General features: G+C 42.7%; 1 protein-coding gene across 8 annotated transcripts in view; it reads left to right on the top strand.

Annotated features, from left to right (window-relative positions):
• The window catches only part of ARHGEF3 (Rho guanine nucleotide exchange factor 3), a 353,349-nt gene that overhangs the window by 185,352 nt on the left and 147,292 nt on the right, over positions 1-20,705 (top strand). For all 8 annotated transcript variants that reach the window (XM_063805891.1, XM_009445681.5, XM_009445683.5 and 5 more), the window contains one exon: positions 12,899-12,961. In XM_063805891.1, the coding sequence (XP_063661961.1) occupies positions 12,899-12,961 (63 nt within the window). The remainder of the gene's footprint in view (positions 1-12,898; positions 12,962-20,705) is intronic.

Genomic DNA, 20,705 nt, shown 5'->3' with positions numbered 1-20,705 from the left:
TTGGCGATAGTCCGTAGAGAATCTGTCAGAACAATAATGTGAAAGCCAGTTCCCATTTCTGATGCAGCGCCTGGAAAGAAGTCAACTGCGATTAGAGGGACATTTTCTTCCTGCAGCTGTCTTTGAAAGTGGAGGAGGGGTTCACCACAACCCCAAATTACAGGGAGGGAGGGAGGGAGGTAGAGGGCCCCTAAACACCAGGGACATGCAGGTATTCAGGGTACGCCTTCTTTAGTGACACTGTCATGTTCTGTCAAGTTCTGAGTAAAAAGCAAAAGTTGTGGTGAGCCACAAATGGGCTGCAGGGATGGGGGAAAGTACTTTGGGCTAAATTTTCTAATCCGGAGTCTTTGCTTCAAAGTTCATCCCAATCACTTTTATCCTGAAGTCTGAAACGGAGACCTGGCTTTTGCAGAATCAAAGCATGTTTATCCAGCATTTAATCCATTTCCCAGGGAATCAGTGTTTTACCAAGAGTGGAATTCTTTTTTAGGACTTTCGTGGACATTTCTAAGGCCTAACCCAGCATACAGAGAATGTTCAACTACTGCTGTATGTGAACAAATGAACCCATTTGCCCATAAAATGGCAAATCCATAGAATTTCTTTTTTTTTTAATTTTTTATAATTAAAAAAAAGAGAAAGAGATAGGGTCTTGCCACGTCACCCAGGCTGGTCTCAAAATCCTGGGTTCAAGCAGTCCTCCCTGCTTGGCCTCCCAAAGTGCTGAGATTACAGGCTTGAGCCACAAAACCTGGCCTAAACTTTCTTTTCAGGAGAACTAAAATGCCAAGAAATACTGTACATAAAATATCATTTTTTATTCTGGGGCCCACAATATTTCTGAATTTTGACAATAGAAACACAGGAACAGTAGGATACTCAGATAAATTAATTTCACTATTTAGTTTCATTCATTCAACAATATTTTATTAAGCATCTACCATGTGTCAGACACTGTGCAAATGCTGTAGATACATTGGTTAACAAAAGAGATGCAGTGTCTGTTCTCAGAAAGAACACAGTTGAGCGGACCCAGGTGATTCCAATGTACAAGACTGAGCTCATACCTCAGAGTTGTCCCACCAAACTGTCAGAAGCTGGATTATTTATCTGCCAGCCCCAGTCCCTCATAGATTGAAAGCTGATCCCAGTGGCATTAATTCTCCGGCATTTCTGGCCTGTGGAAAGCTGGTTTGTGTGCTTTCCACACGGTGTGCAGGGAAATGGTGATTGCCCAGGGGTTGTCAGCCGGCTGTATCTGCTACATGAGTGACCGGTTCTGATACTCCTAGAGCAGCCTTAGTCAAGTCATTTAAACTCTTTAAGTCTCAGTTTCCTTATATGTAATAACTTCTTTGTACAGCTGTAAGGATTGGTTATAATACATGTAAAGCACCCAGCAAGGCAGTGGATTTTTTTTTTTTTTTTTTTTTTTTGAGACAGAGTCTTGCTCTTGCTCTGTCACCCAGGCTGGAGTGCAGTGGTGCGATCTCGGCTCACTGCAACCCCTGCTTCCCAGGCTCAAGTGATTCTCCTGCCTCAGCCTCCAGAGTAGCTGGGTCTACACAGGCACACCACCATGCCTGGCTAATTTTTGTATTTTTAGTAGAGACAGGGTTTCACCATGTTGGTCAGGCTGGTCTTGAACTCCTGACCTCAGGTGATCCGCCCGTCTCAGACTCCCAATGTGCTGAGATTACAGGCATGAGCCACTGTGCCATGCTGGCAGTGGATTCTTAATAGACAGTTGTTATAAATCCCAGCAAAGGGGCTGGGCATGGTGGCTCGTGCCTGTAATCCCAGCACCTGGGCAGGCCAAGGCAGGAGGATCACTTGAGCCCAAGAGTTCAAGACTAGCCTAGGCAACAAAAACAGATCCTATCTCTACATAACAGTAAAATAATTAGCTGGACACAGTGGCACATGCCTGTAATCCTGGCTACTTGGGAGGCTAAGGTGGGAGGATCCCTTGAGCTCAGGAGTTCGAGGCTGCAGTGAGCTGTGATCATGTCATTGCACTTCAGCCTGGGTGGCAGAGTGAGACCCTATCTCTAAAAAAATAAAATAAAATAAAAAATCCCAGCAAAGGGAAGGGACTACCTTAAGCAGCCAGAATATACAATAAAGAAATGGAATTTTGGCAACTGAAGTTGTGAGTTCTTATATGGTAGACAACACCAAATGGTTGTACAAGGGAACCTTTTGTTTATTTAAAGGAATGTCCTTTAGCGGACAGCTTGACAAGAGCAGCCCATTTCTCTACCATTTTTCATCTCTGCTTTGTGCGGCAAATTGCCCCAAGGAGTAGGTGTTCCAGACACCAATGATTGAAAGGGAGCTTTGCACCCTGCTCTTCCTAGGGTTAAAGGCCTGCCCGTTGGCATTTGGGGAACTGTACATGAACCCATTGGGTGTTGTGGCTGATAAGACATTACCAGAACCAGGAGCATTTCTAGGTAGGAGAAAGCGGGAACACGAGCCAAGTGAACGAAAAACTGACAACTGTCTTTGTAAATTCAGGTTCCCAGTATTATTGTGGATGATGAGCACTTTGAATTTGAATTATGCAGTTGGACAATCTAAGCTGATTGTTTACATGGAGTAGTTTTCTAGAAATTAAACAATGATTTGGACATTCCCTAAACTGCATATATATAGATAATATTTTTTGTTGATAATGGCTTCAAATCATTGCATCAGTGAAGAATTTTAATAAGTAGGATTTTGTTATAGTGTTTAAAAAATAAGTGAATAAACATATAAAGGAGGGCCAAGGAAGCACCATAGCATATTATGAACCAAGGATTGCAGTGAATCCAATTTGGTGTACCTGAGAACCAGTAGAAAATAATAATTACAGTAATTTAGAAGGCCTAGTAAAAGTGCTCTGGTTAATGCAATTTTGTGCTTTGCATCACATCCACTGTTGAAAATCCTTGTGAATATGGACTCCTTCTCCCACCTTAGATCGATGCCCGTATTTTTTTTTTCTGGGACAATTTTTCTGGAAAATATATTTGGCAGCCCTCTGTCCTGGATAGATGAGTTTTCTGTCTTTTCTCCTGCTCCCCTGGCCTTGAGTGTTTTGGAGGGAAAAGCAGTTTGTAAATGTTTGTTGAATGACAGAGTGAATCCTGCTGCTTGTTAGCCATCAGGGTTGGTGGTGGCACTGTCAGGCTGGCTAGGTCTCCTCCCTCCTCCCACTTGTTTGGTTGGACATGTCTTCCCTCCCGTGGGAGAAGAGGATCTTTCCTTGGCTAAGACTGTCTCATCTGTACCTCCAAACAAGTTAAGGGCCAGGTGTTCCATGGCTAAGATCATATAATAGGGGCTTTTCCTAGTTTGCCAACATCAAATTAATGAGTAGACTTTTAGACATTTTAAGTATTTTCCCCATGATTTTCCCCCCGGTGCCTGTACTTACTTGCTGTTACTGCTGCTGTTGCTACTATTACCATTAATAGTTAATATTTGAGTAGTTGCTGAAGGCCACGCATTGTGCTAAGCTCTTTACCCACACTGATCTATTTAACTTTCACAGCAACCTTAGGAGGGAGGTACTATTCGTGTCCCCATTATATAGGTGAGAAAACTAAGGTGCAGAGAGGTAAAATGATGTGCTTAAGGTTCCACAACAAATAAATGGCTTAACTAAGATGTAAACTCACAAACACTGACTTTAGAGTCTACCTAACATCTTCAACCTATAGTTAGTGGTATCTGAGCACATAATTGCATGTTATATTTGTTAAAATTTAGTTCCCCATAGCTCTGAAAACATCATGATTTCCCATTTCTCCACCCTGTCAGCCCATTGAAGACAGCCTAGAAAAAAGGACTGGGGTTCCTGGATCCTAGAAAAAGGAGGATGTTTTAAAAATAAGGAAAAGGAAAAAAAAAAAAAAGCAGTGTACTAAAAATGGAGTAGGAGCCAGGCACGGTGGCTCACACCTGTAATCCCAGCACGTTGGGAGGTGGAGGCGAGAGGATTGCTTGAGCTCAGAAGTTTGAGACCAGCCTGCAAGACATAGGGAGATCTCATCTCTATTTTTTTTTTTTTTTTACTTTTTAAAAATGGAGTTGATGCTCCTTCTTTCAATTCTCTCATTCACTTCTGGAGCTTCAGACTGGAGAAAAACAAAATGTGGATCCTCTCCCTGCTAAAACGTGAATTTAGCGAGTCAAGTTCCAGCTAAGGGCAAGTACAAGAACACAAAATCCTTCTGCTAATCTTTCCGCAAAGAAAGAGCAGATGAAAGGCAAGGCATCAAAGCCTCTGAAACCACCAAAGTTGTTTGCCAGCAAAGAGATAAATCAAAAAGGTTCGAGATCTGGTTTGAATTTAATAATTACAAATGACTAATCAGGGACTATTTGCTGCCAAGTCAGGAGCTGCACTCTCTCAATCAGTACGTTTTTGCTGCTCTGGTCACCTGGTTATTAAATAGAAAAGCCCAGTGATTAAATAACAGGGTTGTTCTGACACTAATCAATTCAATCTTGGCCATTTAAAATTAAGTCAGGCTTGCAGTAGCCCTTGTCTCTGTGAAAGAAGTGGGAACGACACAGTGCAAATGTGACTGAAGGTATCCTGAGAGTGTTTGTGGATAGTCCTCTGGGACCTGGGTAGTTGGAAAGAGTCAGGCAGCGTACCAGGTCTCCTGCCCATCATTCTGCAGGATCCTGCCATCTCTAATACCCTCCCTGCCTGACTTTCAACATCAAATAACAACAAAATAATTATGCCAGCAGTGACAGCAGTAGTAATAGTAATTACGGTAATAACCGCAGTAGCAATAATAATTACATTTTTCAAATCTCTTGCCATATGTCTGGCTCTGTTCGAAATATTTTCTTTTAATACTTGAAATAACCCCATGATGGAGAAAACCAAAGCTTATAGAACTGCTTTATAGACACTGACGTATCCCATACACCTAGAACCTGCCTGGCACATAGTAAATGCTCAGTAAATATTTGTTGAGTGAATGAAGGAATAGAGAAGTAATTTGCCCAAGGTCACACCAAGTAGCAAAGGTGGAGCTGCATTTTGAACTGTCTCATTTATGCTCTTAGTTTCTTTGAGGTATGTAGGTAAATGCCTTGTGGGTATTTTTATATTGTTTTAAAACACATATGATTTTAAACAATTATTTATGTATTTATTTATTTATTGAGAAGGAGTCTTGCTCTGTCACCCAGGCTGGAGTGCAGTGGTGCGATCTTGGCTCACTGCAGCCTCTGCCTCCTGGGTTCCAGCGATTCTCCTGCCTCAGCCTTCTGGATAGCTGTGATTACAGGCGCATGCCACCACACTCAGCTAATTTTTGTATTTTTAGTAGAGATGAGGTTTCACCATGTTGGCCAGGCTGGTCTCAAACTCCTGACCTCAGGTGATCCGCCCATCTCGGCCTCCCAAAGTGCTGGGATTACAAGCATGAGCCACTGCGCCCAGCCATGAAACAAATATTTAAATGTATTTTACTTTATTTGTATGTATTAATTTAAAGGAAACGCAGATTGTTTTTAAACAATGTACAAAGAGAAATAGCATCATGTGCAGAGAGGTCAGTGGTTTGGCAGTCAGGGTGGCCTCCAGAAAATCCTCTCTCCAGCCCTCACTCACTTTGTGACCTTGAGCAAGTTACTAAAGCCTTCCTGAGCTTCAGCGTTCCTCTCTGTTAAAATGAACACCACAAGGCTTACTTAAACCGGGCTGAGGAGAAGCTTAAATGGCACAATCCATTAAACTGAGAGCATAGTCCTTGGCTCATAGTAGGTGCCCAATTCCAGCGTCTGTTTCCCTCCACTTTTGTATTGGAAGGCACCTGGTGATTTTCTCAAAACCTCAAAGGAGGTCTGGAGAGGATGGAAGTTAAGCCAGGTAAGGACACGCTATTCAGGCTTGGACCACGGCCAGCTCTTCTGAGAATCTGTTGTCGGGTAAGGATAGAATCAGTGCTTTTCACAGAGAATCTTCCCCAGGACAACCGAAAAGCCAGTTTGTTCATGGGTTATTTACCAATGAGATTCAGATGTCTGCCTTGTGATATCAGAAGGTAGCCAACCCTAAAAAGAGATAGCCACAGAGTGTCCTGGAAACAATAATGTTTGTGAAAGTGGGTCGAAAGGTTCAGGTGAAGGTCAAGCTAGCAGGATCTCTCAAGCAGAGGCAGTAACAAGTCTCTGGCAATGTTCACTTGATCCTTCCAGGAATACCCATATCTCCATGAGACCTCACATTGGAATATGCACAGGACTTTGCTCTATTGCAAATTAGCAAAGGGACCCCCTGGTCATTTTTGTTTTTTGTTTTTGTTTTTGTTTTTTTTGAGATGGAGTTTCGTTCTTATTGCCCAGGCTGGAGTGCAATGGTGCGATCTCGGCTCACCGCAACCTCCGTCTCCCAGGTTCAAGCGATTCTCCTGCCTCAGCCTCCCAAGTAGCTGAGATTACAGGCGCACACAATCATGCCCGGCTAATTTTTATATTTTTAGTAGAGATGGGGTTTCACCATATTGGCCAGGCTGGTCTGGAACTCCTGACCGCAGGTGATCCAACTGCCTCGGCCTCCCAATGTGCTGGAATTACAGGCGTGAGCCACCATGCCTGGCCCCCTGGTTGCTTTTTTAAGAAGCAATGGTAGGGTTTTTTCAGCACTTGAGCACTTCTAGAAAGTGGTCTATAGCAAATATATAACCTGCAGGGCTAAGGACTTAGAGACTACATGCAGGTCTATTGTGCCCACAAATTCTCCTCTGTAACTGCCTTTCTCCCCACCCCCATATAGGCACGTGGCATTGAGACGAAGGGGTCAGGTGCCCATTAAGTTCATTTAGGGTTTGGTTCAGCTGGATGTTTCCTTTTCATCTGAGGTGTTATCAATCTTGGATTATTTGCTCTTAAAGCACAGAGACTGAGTCCCCAGACTGTCGCCCAGGGCAGTACATAGATAGATTCGTTGGTCAGGGATGTGCCTCACCCTTGAACAGATCTGACATTCCTTTTCGTAGGAGTGGAAATGGCCAATGTCCCACTTGGACCAATGTCTAAACAACTGTAATTTCTTTTAACATGTCTGTGCATTTTAAGGAAAATAAATACCCCTGCTGGTAAGAAAAAAAAAAAAAAAAGCTCTTATTTGAAAACAAGAATCTTAGCTTGAATGGGCAGGTTTTTTCTCCAAGGAGATTTGAGGTTGAAGAATTTAAGCCTTCAATGACCTTCACTTTTGAGGTTTTTGATTTAATTTTGGCTGCCCTTTTGCCACCAGGTGGTTAATGAAAGGGAAAGCTGTCACCTCAAAAACACTGGCCTCCTTTATTCATTCTTTCTTTTAGTCACCCATTTAGAAATTATTCACTGACCTACTGCTCAGCACAGGGCACTGAGGGGTTAAAGTTATGTGCTGAAATCAGAGTGCAGAGACTACAGCACAATTATTGGGCTCACCCAAGGTGCTTTGTTTTCATGGTTGAAAGGGAAGTGGACTGTGCATTTGCTTCAGTAAATTTGACAAGAATAACAGGGTGGGTCCTTGGCTCCTCAAATTGGCTGGGAACCTGTCAGACCAAGTGTGCAAATGCACAGTTCACACACAGTGCCCTTCCTGCCTGGGAATGCCCCCAGGTAACTGATCAGTGGTTTTTGATGCAGAGGAAGTAAAATGGCATTTTTTACTTCCTGTGGGCAATTCATAACAGGAGCTGCCACTTACTGTGCACTTACTATGTGCCAGGTCTTGTCACCCAACATCTATGATCCTCACAACACCCTAACCTGGAAGGCATTATTTCTACTCTACAGATAACATCCCAGAGTCTCAACCTCCTCCTGATACCTCCCAAGATCCCAGGTATAATACTGTAGCCTCCCAAGGCAGGAGAAGCAGAACTCAAGAAGGAAATGGGGTTATTCTAGGCAGCGGGACGCCCTTGCTGCTGTGCCCCAATTCGTTCCCCAGCACATGTTGCTAATTGTGATCACAGCATTCTCTGGCTTGCTATGCTGTGCAGTCCTTCTCAATACAGTGCTCCAAACAAACACTACCAGACACTCTGGATGGCAAGTGAGACGTAACCTATTTGCCACCAGTGCTTGCCACCAATGCCTGCTACCTGATAGCAGACACTGATAGCTCTTAAAACTAGAAAGGACCACAAAATTGATTTGGTCTAGACAGTGTGTGCTGTGGTCTTGAAGACCAGTCTCTGTAGTAGAATAAAGGTTATTTTCTTGCCATATTCCTCATGCTCAACACCTTCCTAGACCTTCTGTGCAGGTCTGATGTGCCATCCCAGACTCTGGGACGGGACAGCATGGTGGGGAAGCACATAGTTTGAAGTAGGAAAGACCTGGATTTGAATCCAGGCTCTGCCACTTGCTAATCATGAAACCCTGGACAAATTCCTGCCCCTTTTTGAGCCTTCATCTCCTACTCTGTAGAATGGAGATGATAACCATTATCCACCTACCTCATGGGGTAGTTATGAGGATCAAATGAGATCGTGCATATAAGGATTTAGCTCTGTGCCTGACATGTAGTGACCGTTCAATAGGCTAAAGCTTTCATTGTTGTCAGTGTGAATTATTAGTAGTAGTAGCTCCAGTGAAGTTCAAAGTGAGTGCCGTGTCCTGTTGCACTCTCTGCTTTCTGAGATGCTCATTTGTTTATGTTTCCGTGGCTTATTTCCAACTGGTGATTTCTTCCATGAGCTACTCTGTAGATCACTGGCATGAGGTCAACATCCCAACATTCTAGAAATCCCAGTTCCTGGGTAGAGCGTGAAATGTCTTTATGTGGTGTTTCCATCTGTACGCCCTTCTTCACCAGGTCCTTTCTGTTCTCTCTTCCTGTGGCCCTCTCGAGTTGGGCAATTAGTGAAGGGGACAAGCAAAGGGAGGAGGACCAAGAGGATCAACAAAATCCAGAAATGCTATTTTAAGGGAAGCTGGCTGTGTACCAGGGATTGTCCCAGGCTCTGGGACTGTGAGCATGACTGACCAAGTCCTGCCTTCATGGGCTTATGTCTCATGAAAAGGTCAACCAAAACCCAGAAAACAATTAAATAAAATTATCTTTCTAAAATGGGTCTGCCCTGCTAGCCTCTGTCTTAGCACCTTATCTGACGCATTCATAACAGAGATCACAATCTGTAATTACTTTGTTTTATTTTTACTCCAAACTAGTGGGCAGGGAACATGCCTGGCTCATTCACTGCTATATCCAAGGACCCAGAATGGGGTTTTGCGTGTCAAAAGTGCTCAGTGAACACAGAGCAAATGAACAAGTGACTAATTGATGGTTTGTGAAATTTTCGTTCTGAGCCCAGAGTTTAAACTTCAGGCTACTTTTTTGTTGCTGGCAGTGGTCAGTCACCTCCCTATGTAAGAAAATTGAAAAGAAAATTCATTTTCATAATTCATGCAGTTTTTATTTTATAAAACATGTGGGTTCCTTAAGGAGATCATTCTATCCCAGATTGACTGTCTATGGCTGAATTAAAAAGACCATTGGAGGCCATTTGTCTTCTGGATTTGACACTTGGAGCAGGTGGCAGTATCTGGCAGGAACTGGGTTGGGGGAACTCATGAGGCTTGGCTCCAAAGCTGGGTAGTGTGTTGAATTGGTCTGGAGAGGGCTGCATGCCTGTGAGGAGAGGAGCTTCTCTTATTATTCACTTTCCTGCATCAATGTGCATCTAGGCTACTGTCAACATGTCAGGTTGACAAAATCATTGAGCTCAAGGAATGGAACTGTAGCACCATAAAACTCAATAATCTGGTAATACCAGGTTGCAGCATGTATCGGTGTAGCCTATGGTCTGGGCAATTCATAACAGGAGCTGCCACTTACTGTGCACCTACTATGTGCCAGGTCTTGTCGCCCAACATCTATGATCCTCACAACACCCTAACCTGGAAGGCATTATTTCTACTCTACAGATAACATCCCAGAGTCTCAACCTCCTCCTGATACCTCCCAAGATCTCAGGTATAATACTGTAGCCTCCCAAGGCAGGAGAAGCAGAACTCAAGAAGGGCATGGGGTTACTCTAGGCAGCAGGACGCCCATGCTGCCATGCCCCAATTCATTGCCCAGCACGTGTTGCTGATTGTGATCACAGCATTCTCTGGCTTGCTATGCTGTGCAGTCCTTCTCAGTACAGTGCTCCAAGCAGACACTACCAGACATTCTGGATGGCAAGTGAGATGTAACCTATTTGCCACCAACCTTTGAACAGTGTATGTAAAAGGCTTTGCCCTAGGAATTAGAATCCTGGATTCAGAGTGTTACGTTGTAACCATGTAACTTTGAGCAAATTGCTTCTCTCTCCTGACCTCAGTTTATTAACCTGTAGGATGGAAATTATCCCATACCATATCTGGCTCAAAAAGTCACCATATAAATATAAGCTGGTGAATTGGTTTCACTGGCACTGAAGTGCTGTTTTTAATTGTACCTGGATGGTGAATCAGTAAGGATCAGGCCCCTGTACAAACATGAAGCATCCTCAAAAACGGCAGCTGTGCCCGGAGTTGTGATCAGCATCTTCTCGAGGCTTCCCTCAAGGACGCTGAGTGGAGTATTTGACTTCCTAAAAGTCACTGAGTGAGCTTGTTAATCCAGATTCCTGGGCACCCTCCCAAATGGCTGATTAAGCATTCCTGGGGATGGCTCCTGGCATCAGCATCTCTGAATCATTCCTCAGGTGATTCTGCTGCACGCTGCACCACTGTTTCAGTGGAAAAATGTATATATGTAGAACGCCACTGCTCTGGATAGGACCATATTGACCTTTGGGATTTTAAATATCTAGGTAGCTGCTTAGCAAAAAGAGCCCCAATATCTTCCCCATCTTTGTCTGACAAACTCTTATTCATCTTTTAGGCCTATTCAAATGCCTCCTCCTCTGGGAAGACCTCCCTCACGGTCCTCCCAGAGCCCTCCAACCCATGTTTTGAGCACCTACTGTGTACTAGGCACTCTACTAAGCTCTAAAATGCATTACTATATTTACTCCTCTTCCTTTGAGAATAGAAGCTAATGCCATCACCACCACCTCTGCTCACACCTTAGAGTTGAGAAAAGGTGGCTCAGAGAAGCAAAGTGACTTTCTCTAGGATGTTTGGCTCTTATTGCATTATAGTTCATCATAATAGGCCTGTCTGTCCTACATGAGTGTGAGGTCCTTAACCATGAGAATTGCTGACCTTTGCATTTCTGGGAGTGAACACAGGGCCCAGCACATAGTAAATGCTCAACAAACCTTTGTTAAATTGAAGTGAAAAAAATAATAGAACAATTATAGTAATATAAAAAAGAGTAGTTCTGTTTGCTTTCCAGTCTCTGCCTTTGTTCAAGCTCAGGGTTCCACTAGAGGAGGAGGCTGACTTCTTTTGGGACTGAAGACTACAGATGTCTCCAGACTCTCCTGTAACCCCATGCTGGTGATTCTGGTCTTCTGGTAGCTTTCTTCCAAGTAACATCAGAAGACCTAGCAAGTCACAGGTTAGGGACTGAAGAAACACTTGACTGATTGGTTGAGCTGGGGGTGCAGAAGAGAGGTGAATGTATCTTTGATGAGCTTTATTGTGGCTTATAGATTACATTTATTTTCTTCTAATGAAAAGAAAAAGGCCAGGCTCAATGGTTCTCTCCTGTAATCCCAGCATTTTGGGAGGCCAAGGCAGGAGGATCACTTGAGCCCAGGAGTTTGAGACCAGCCTGGGCAACATGGCAAGACCCCCTCTCTACAAAAACTAAAATTAGCCCAGTGTGGTGGTGTGCTCCTGTGGTCCCAGCTACTTGGGAGGCTGAGGCAAGAGAATTCCTTGAGTCTGAGAGGTCAAGGCTGCAGTGAGCTGTGTTCACACCACTGCACTCCAGCCTAGGCAACAGAGGGAGACCCTGTCTCAAAAAAAAAAAAAAAGAAAAACATACTTTTTCACATCTAACTTGGCAGACTGCCCTGGTCATAAATGTACAAATTTATTTCAAATACAGTTATCTTCAGTCCAAGTAATAACTTTTTAAAAATCATATGGCTATAAAGCAGGAAAGTTGGAGAAGATGTCTAAGTTTCTTTCCAACATTAGGGTTCTGTGATTACGTTAGGACCCTGGATAAGGTTTAGAGCAAGTTTAAATTACTTAAGTACAAAGCACCTCTAAAAATGGAATATCTTCAAGTGAATTAGATTTTCTTTCCAATCTAATCTCCTCTTCCAAGTTAGTCAGAATCTGAACTTTGTATCTAAATTTCTAGGCCTTGATATATGGAGACATTTAGAAAAAAATGAAACTCAAAGAGAAACAAACTGTGACAGCAAGCATAAGAATAGTAACACAAACCAATTATCCTAGAGCTTAATAGTTTCTCATAACTTCTTAGGCTTTCTTAGAAGTGTTCATTTATAGGCTGGGCGCAGTGGCTCATGCCTGTAATCCCAGCACTTTGGGAGGCTGAGGAGGGCGGATCACGAGGTCAGGAGTTTGAGACCAGCCTGACCAACATGGTGAAACCCCGTCTCTATTAAAAATACAAAAATTAGCCAGGCGTGGTGGCGTGTGCCTATAATCCCAGCTACTCAGGAGGCTGAGGCAGGAGAATTGCTTGAACCCAGGAGGCAGAGGTTGCAGTGAGCCAAGATCAGACCACCGCACCGCACCCCAGCCTGGGCGACAGAGTGAGACTCTGTCTCAAAAAAAATAAAAATAAAAAATAAAAAAAGAAGTATTCATTTACTCATTTACATAGCTTGGTTAAAGGTTTTGGGTAACATGGTAGAAATGATAAGGATTGCATGTGCTATTTGATTGCTTTTTTTCTTGCCTTAATCAAAGCCATAACCCCTACTTACCTTTGAACTTTATTTTTTCGTTTGTTTTGCAGCGAAAACGGAAACAGAGCACCCAAGATGAAGATGCTGTTAGCCTTTGCAGTCTCGACATAAGTGTAAGTATAGTCCTTTCTTCCCCCACTGGCGCCGAGAGCATCTCTCTTCTCCGAAGGTTATTTGTTAATAATATGCTGTGTGCTTGAAGTGGGCTTCCAGGATCTGACTATGGAAGTTGTGACCTGGGGGAAATTTTTTTTAACTGAAAAACATTTTATTTCACTGGAGAAAACTGTGTGGCCAACTTAAACTTCCAAGCTAAGTTGTTTATTGCCTGTGTCTTTTCTCTCATAAAATGAATTATGAACTCAGTGCATCTGGGTAGAATCTGGATAAATACTAGTGTGCTCTTTTAGAGGCTGGTTCCAGAAGATGGAACAGATGTTTGTCCCCCTTTGGGGGAAAGTTAGTGGCTTGGCCCAGCTCAGGCAGCCGGATGGCCCAAAGGCCAGAATAAGACTCTAGAAGCATAGTGGAGTGAGTGGCTTTGGATCAGCAGATCTTAGTTTGAATCAAGATTCTGTACTTACCATCTGTGTGACACCTTTCCTTACCTGTTTCCTCATCTGGAAAATAGGAATGAAAAGACTTAACCTGACAAAATTTGGGAGGGGGTCAAATAAAACAATAAAAGTGAGAATATTAAACACATTGCCTGTACATACTGGGCACCCACCAAATATTTGCCTCATTTTTTTTTTTTTCTTTTTAAATCAGAAGTTTGTAGAAGATGCTCAAGTGTCTTGGTAGTCGACTATTGGTGATGATCAAGGTGGAAAAGCTTCCTTGGCTTTGTTTCAGAACATGTCCTTGGATACTTAATTTCATAGCTTTCTTTGTGTGGCCACTGTGTCTCCCCACTGATGCAATTGGGAAGGCTACCTTGGCCTCTGATGCCCTCATTATCCTGGGACTGGGGGGTGGAGTAGGAATTCAGGCCCTCCCTGGGCTCCCCTTGTCAGTTCATCATCTGCACATCCCTGGGGTTTAACCACTATGTTCTGTGGATCCGTCTAACATTAGGCCGTGCTCGCTCTCCTCTGTGGAGACCATGAAAGCTACTCTTATGAGATGAGAAGCCTTCCATGCTAGGAATAAAGAACTGAGTCATAGTTCTTGCTCTACCTATAATTAACAGTGTACCTTGGACGAGTCACTTCCTTTCTCTGAACCTCTGTTTCTTCTTTTGTTAAAAAAGAAAAAAAAGTGTTTGGGATCAGCCCTTCTAAAACCATTGTGAAAAGGAAACTCATTAGATATAGATTGTTAGGTACTCAACTGATAACATTATTTACCAATGTGAACAATTTTTTTTAGCTATTTTTAATTACTGCAGAGTTTTCTGGGATGCAAACAGCCATGATGGAGCGAGCTTGAACTGGCTCTAATTAATGTACTTGAGTGTCTGTTTTACCATGTGGTGTTTGTTTGTTCCAATCTTTAGACCCTCAGATTGATGGAGTTGGGCCAGTTTACTAAGTTGCCATGGTGAACAGGACAAAAAGATGATGTTCCTTTGGGTTTTACTTTACTCATTGAATATTTTGTTATTGACAAGTGAAGTCTATGGAATTTCTCTTATCAGCAGCAAGATTTTTTTGTGTGTTTGAATCTTTTTAATTTTACGGAAGTTTACTTTTAGAATTTAAAGATTTTCAGAATTTAAAGACTGTCAGAATTTACAGAGCCCTTAGCCACCATGTATGTATTCCAGTCCCCTCACTTTGCAAATAAAGAAGTGGAAGCCCTGGAGGTGTAATGACTCAGGCAAGACTTCAATCCAGGTCACTTCTAAGATTATGCCTTGTCTTACGTTTTTCCCCAAGTATATATTGATATCCATTTTTCAGGAAAGCATGTCTCTAGATGCTTTCTATCGAAGAACCACTAACATTGTATTAAAGGACTATTTACAATTATGAATTGTGATTTGATTTTTGTCTTGATTGTCATCAATGGCCTTGACTTCCCATCAAGGTCACAAGACTGTGGATAACTTGGCTTCTTTTCTCCTTGTGCAGCTACGGATGATATTTCCTTTTTTCTTAACCATCTCATATGTTATGTTTTGTCACATTAAAGAGACTTGTATAGAAGATAAATCTACCCCATTACCACCAACATGGCCGATCCCTATGCTTAGGGACTCAGCTTTGGACAGACTCATTTCTGATTTACCTGGCATTTTTCCTGAATCTTGGCAAACAGGGCTGAGTTTCCACCATTTATTGCCACATAGTATTATAGTAATTGCAGAAGTTGGAAGAATTCTAGAAGCTGTTGGAGGAACATGAAAACTGCTGTTTTGCAGATTCCACTGACCATTAGAGTTATATGGAGATGACAGAGGGTGTGACAGATCTAGATGTGGCCATGGAGGGAGTGTGACTAAATTTAAGTAACTTTCTCCCAGTAGGCGCTCAGGAGAGATGAGTTGAATGGAACTAAATGGTAGATAGAGCCACACAGGAGAAGATGTTTTGCCATAAAGGCAACAATGGTGAAATGAATATCCGAATCCAATAAATCAATTGCTCTAATAAGTGTATGGCCTCTGTGGGCTACTCAAAGGAACTTTATCTTTGTGCATTTAAATGATGATATCTAATAGAGTCACTGTCCCTGAGCTAACTGGCAGTATTACTGAAGAGTTGTTTTTGGACTGTTTCTATGTGTAGTGGAAAGTATCTTTAAAAAAAAAAAAAAAAAAAGGCGGGTCCCAATGAATGACTCATACCAGAGGATGCGAGGGTTTGGGAAAGTAATATGAGTAACTCTCAATTTTTATTCCATTTAATAAGTTGTAAGACATTCGCCAGATGTGTGCTTTGAACAAGAAATTGCTAGATGAGGGGACAGGTCTTTGGGGATCATATTCAAGTTTTCATTGAGTCCCAGCCCAATGCTAGATACACAGTAGATTCTTGATAAATATTGTTGATGGGTTAAAAAACAAAACAAAACAGTGAACTTGCCTAATGTATACCTCTTTTAAAGAAATGTATCTGGGACTTAAAGTTGAGAAATATTAACACAGACTATATCCCCCTTTGATTAAAAAGTAAGTGCCCTATAGCAGTGGTCCCCAACCTTTTTGACACCAGGGGCCGGTTTCGTGGAAGACAGTTTTCCACTGACCGGGTGGGGTAGGCGATGGTTTCAGGATGATTCAAGCACTTTACATTTATTGTGTACTTTATTTCTATTATTATTACATTGTAATACATAATGAAATAATTATACAACTCATGATAATGTAGAATCAGTGGGAGTCCTGAGCTTGCCTTCCTGCAACTACACAGTCCCATCTGGGGGTAACGATAGTGACAGATCATCAGGCATTAGAATCTCACAAGGAGCCAAAACCTAGATCCCTTGCATGCGCAGTTCACAATAGGGTGTGTGCTCCTATGAGAATCTAAAGTCTCCACCGCTGATCTGACAGGAGGTGGAACTCAGGCGGTAATGAGAAAGATGGAGAGTGGCTATAAATACAGATGAAACTTTGCTTGCCTGCCGGCCACTCACCTGTTACTGTGCAGCCTGATTCCGTGGCCCTATAGAATGTTTATTTGTTATCATCACTCAGACACCCTTCAGGATGACTGACGTTATTCTTACAGAACAGGGATCCTCGATTGTTTGGGGGGATGCATCACTTAACTCTTTCCGGAATCTGTTGATAGCACAGGAAATTTTACAAAATTGATGTGTGATTTCAGGGGATTTATGGATCCCAGCCAAGACCCCTGTTAAGAGTTTCTCTTACAGAGGAAACTGGAAGGGTCTTAAAGCTCGGTGATGGGTGACGTATCTCCAAATAATTGTTTTCTGACCCTCCACTCCCAGCACTTGGTGGAAAATGAATTCTGACTGGAGAGTCAATGCTAGTTGATGATATAATCGGTCACTATTTTTTCCCACCGCCTCACCCAATCCCCTGACTGGGCCCCCAACTTCCTGGTGGGTTAGAACACAAACTATTTCTGAGGGAAAATAAAAAGCAACGTACACTTTTGAGAGCAATCTGCCGAGTGGAGAAGGCTCCCAGCAGCCACCTACAAATCTCCCCTCACGTCAGAGGATATGAGTAGGATGGTTTCAGGGAGCTTGCCTCCCCCACAGCACTTTTCTAGTTTAAATTCTAATGGGCGAGAGACGCTGTAGCTCATGTCACCACAGGAAAGGCCCTTGGTGCCAGAGCTCCTGCTGCAGAGCAAAGCTCAGCACCAGACATTCTTTCTCATAAAACAAATGAGCTCTGGGTGGAAATAAAAATAGCCTCCAATGATAAAGTAATGTAAAAATAAAAAGGAATATACGTTCTCTAGAAAAATTGGAAAATGTGAACAATAGTTTGACAATCCCACCTCAAAGCCATAGCTACATTTTGATGTATTTCCTTCCTGTCATTATATACAAACCTTTAATTTTTTTTCATTATGAAATATTTCAGACATACAAATGGTATAAAGATAATAGAAAACCCCACGTAGCTACCAATGCAACTGAAGAAATACGCCCTAAACAGTGATGCCAAAGACCCTTGCAAAAACCTTTGCTTTGCGGAGTTTGATGTTTATTTCTGCTTTGCATGTCCATAAATTTGCTATGGACATGTATCCCTAAAGAGCATATATATTTTTAACCAGCTTTTAACATTTATATAAGCATACACAGTTTTTAAAAATTGAGACCGGGCAGGCATAGTGGGCCTATAATCCCAGCACTTTGGGAGGCCGAGGCGAGAGGATCACTTGAGCCCAGAAGTTCGAGACCAGTCTGGGCAACACAGGGAGATCCTGTTTCTACAAAAAAAATAAAAAATTAGCCAGGTATGGTGATGCATGGCTGTAGTCGCCGCTACTTGGGAAGCTGAAGTGGGAGGATCGATTGAGCCTGGGAGGTTGCTGCAGTGAGCTGTGATTGTGCTGCTGCACTCCAGGCTGGGTGACAGAGTAAGACCCTATCTCAAAAAAAAAAACAAAAAAAGGATTATAGTACAAATTAATTTATTCATGAATTTTTCACTTACTATATTATGAACGTGTCATCATATTATGAAATATTCTGTAAGAATATTATTTTTAATAACGATAGAGTACTTTATCAAATGTGTTCATTTAAATCTATTCCACCAACCCTTTACTGGGTATTTAGGTAAGTTCCAACATTTCGCTATTATAAGTAATGCTGATGGGCATCCAGGAACATGTTTGTGTAATCTCTTTTATCAGTTGGATAAAGTTTGAGATATGAAATTCCTGGCTAAAAGAGTGTGAATATTTTTACAATCTGTGAATAGGTTTATCCTCTGCTTCTGGCAGGGAAGTGGAAATGAAGTTTAGAGCTGTTGAGTATCTTGTGTGGAATCTCACAGGCATGGGAGATTGTTTTCAGCTTTCCCTGGCCCTTCTCTCTTCCCACTGCATGACCAGTCCCTTGCTAAGACTATGACTTGAGATGGGACATTTACTTCCCCCCTCCGCCCATCCTGCCACCCTTTAGGAAAGCCCCTGACAGGGCCCACACGCCTCTCTTGACTGGTGGGGATGGAGCTGGTGGCGATGGAGCTGGTGGTGGGGCATCTTTTCTATGCTGGTGGGGCTTTCCCATGGGAGCACATGGCTGGACCATCACTTGGGGTGGGATAGGATTGGGGTTCACATTCTTCCTGCATTTTTTTTTTTTTTTTTTTTTTTTTTTTTGCTGATTTGCAACCATCACGATGAGCCGTTTAATCTCCTGGCAAGGAATACTTGGGAAGAATGTGCTCACAGCTCTCAGTGCTTTTGAGATCCATGTATTGTTGTTGTTACAACCACTCTTCTGTCCCCTTTGAGAAATCTACACAGAAATCCAGGTGGCAAATGTTTGAATCTCACCCCTTCCCTCTCTTCCTAAGTTGAGGAAGAGCTGAGCTATGGTCTGCCAACAGTGGAGGAGGCTCTTCTGGAGCTCACTAACATGACTGCAAGACCCTCATTGAGGCCGAGCAGTATTCAGCATCTCTGTGGCCTCCTCACTGGCCTCCCTACCTCTTTGTAGTCTGCCCTCCATGTATCAGCCAGGGACATCTTTCCAAGTGTAAATTTTATCTTGTCATGCCTGCCTCCAGGTTCCCAGACTGTGCTTCCAAAGCCTTGCACCGTCTGGCCCCTGCCCACCTCCTGAACCACTCCCTTCCACCTTTTACACATGCAGGCCAACCATGCTGGTTTTCTTTCAGTTTCTCAAACTCCTCATGCTCCATCTTGTCCCTGGGCCTCTGCACATGCTATTCTCCCGTTTGTGGAATGCATGCTGTTTCTTCTCCCCGCATTTCACCTGGCTCATGCCCCCTTACCCTTCATATCTAGCTCTCCTCTAAGAAGCTCCCAGACTTCCCAGGATTCCTTTATACCTCTCCCTCCAGCCATTCCCTACCACCACCACCACCCCACTCTCACAAGCTTGTGTCCCCATCCTAGCCTTTATCACCCAGCATTGTGATGCCTGCTTCCATTTCACCTTCAGAGGCAGGCTGTGAGCCCTTCACAGGGAGGGCTGTGTTCCACTCTTTTTACATCCCTAGCACCTGGCACAAGGCCTTGTCCGTAGCAGGTGCTGAATAAATATTGAACGAAGGTATGCTTGAAGTTTCTTCTATTGTATGAATAATTGAAAGAAAGGGACAGATAAATGTTAAAAAAGTCAGTAGCATTTCAAAAAAAAGGGGGCTTGGGATAGAATTTTTAAAATTTAAGGCAGAAGATGATATGAACATATTTATCTCAGATGTGTGATGCCAGGAAGGCTTTTGGACTTCAATCACTCGGGTACAGAAGGCTGTTCCTGATTTTTGTTATAGTATATGGTATAGATGTGATCTGTTTGCAAATTCACCAATAGCCTGTGAATTCCCTCAAAGCAAATACATAGTGTCCATCATAGTTGCTCCATAAATATGTCTAGGATGGGTGAATGAATGAATGAATGAGTCTCAGATTGAGTTACTTACATGGGTGTTTCTGAGATGCTCAGTATTATTCTTACTAGCATGGTTTTCCTGGGATTAATATTAATCAGAATTTCAGGGAGGAAGGGACCAAATTGCTATAGAGTCCTTCCTTATGCAGCATGGCTGTGAGAGACTCATTAGATACATAGCAACAAGAGCAGCTACTGTTGATTTAGTGCTACTATGTGATGGGCACTGTGCTACTATACATTTTATTATTTAATCCTCATATTACCCCTTTAGAGATGAGGCAAACGGAGTGGATAGGAGTTATAAACTTGCCTGAGGCCTTACAGCTAGCAAATACCATAGCTTTTGGATCTGAGTCGCAGGCCTGTCCTCCCAATCACAGTGCTAATTATAGTTATTATATTAGTAAATAGCATACTATAGCAGGCTAATATGAATTAAGCATTCATATGCTCTGTGCTTTCCAAATACCTCATTAAATTCTCACAGTGGTACTGTCCTGTGACAATGGAATGTATCATACCCTTTTTGCAGATGAGGTAACTGAGAGCCAGAGAGATAAACAATTAGTTCAAAGTCACAGTATGTAAATTTAAGCCCAGGATGGTTCGATTCCACAGCCTCCCCACACCACCTCCAGGACAGGAGAGGAGAAGAAAGCTTTTGGCTCCCTGGCTTTCAGTGCTGGATGATTAGTGCTTTTAGCTGGTCTTATTGGCAAAGTTGCTCTGAGGTTTATGACAGGCATCCCCAAATTTCCATTAACTGTGCACTCCAGTTATTTATCCTGTCATGTGCATGCCCAAAGCACAAGCATTGATATAGAAGAGGGG

This window comes from Pan troglodytes, chromosome 2 (assembly GCF_028858775.2).
Source record: "Pan troglodytes isolate AG18354 chromosome 2, NHGRI_mPanTro3-v2.0_pri, whole genome shotgun sequence".
NCBI lineage: Eukaryota > Metazoa > Chordata > Mammalia > Primates > Hominidae > Pan > Pan troglodytes.
The sequence above is the reverse complement of the archived record's forward strand: the minus strand, read 5'-3'. Positions and strand labels throughout refer to the sequence as shown.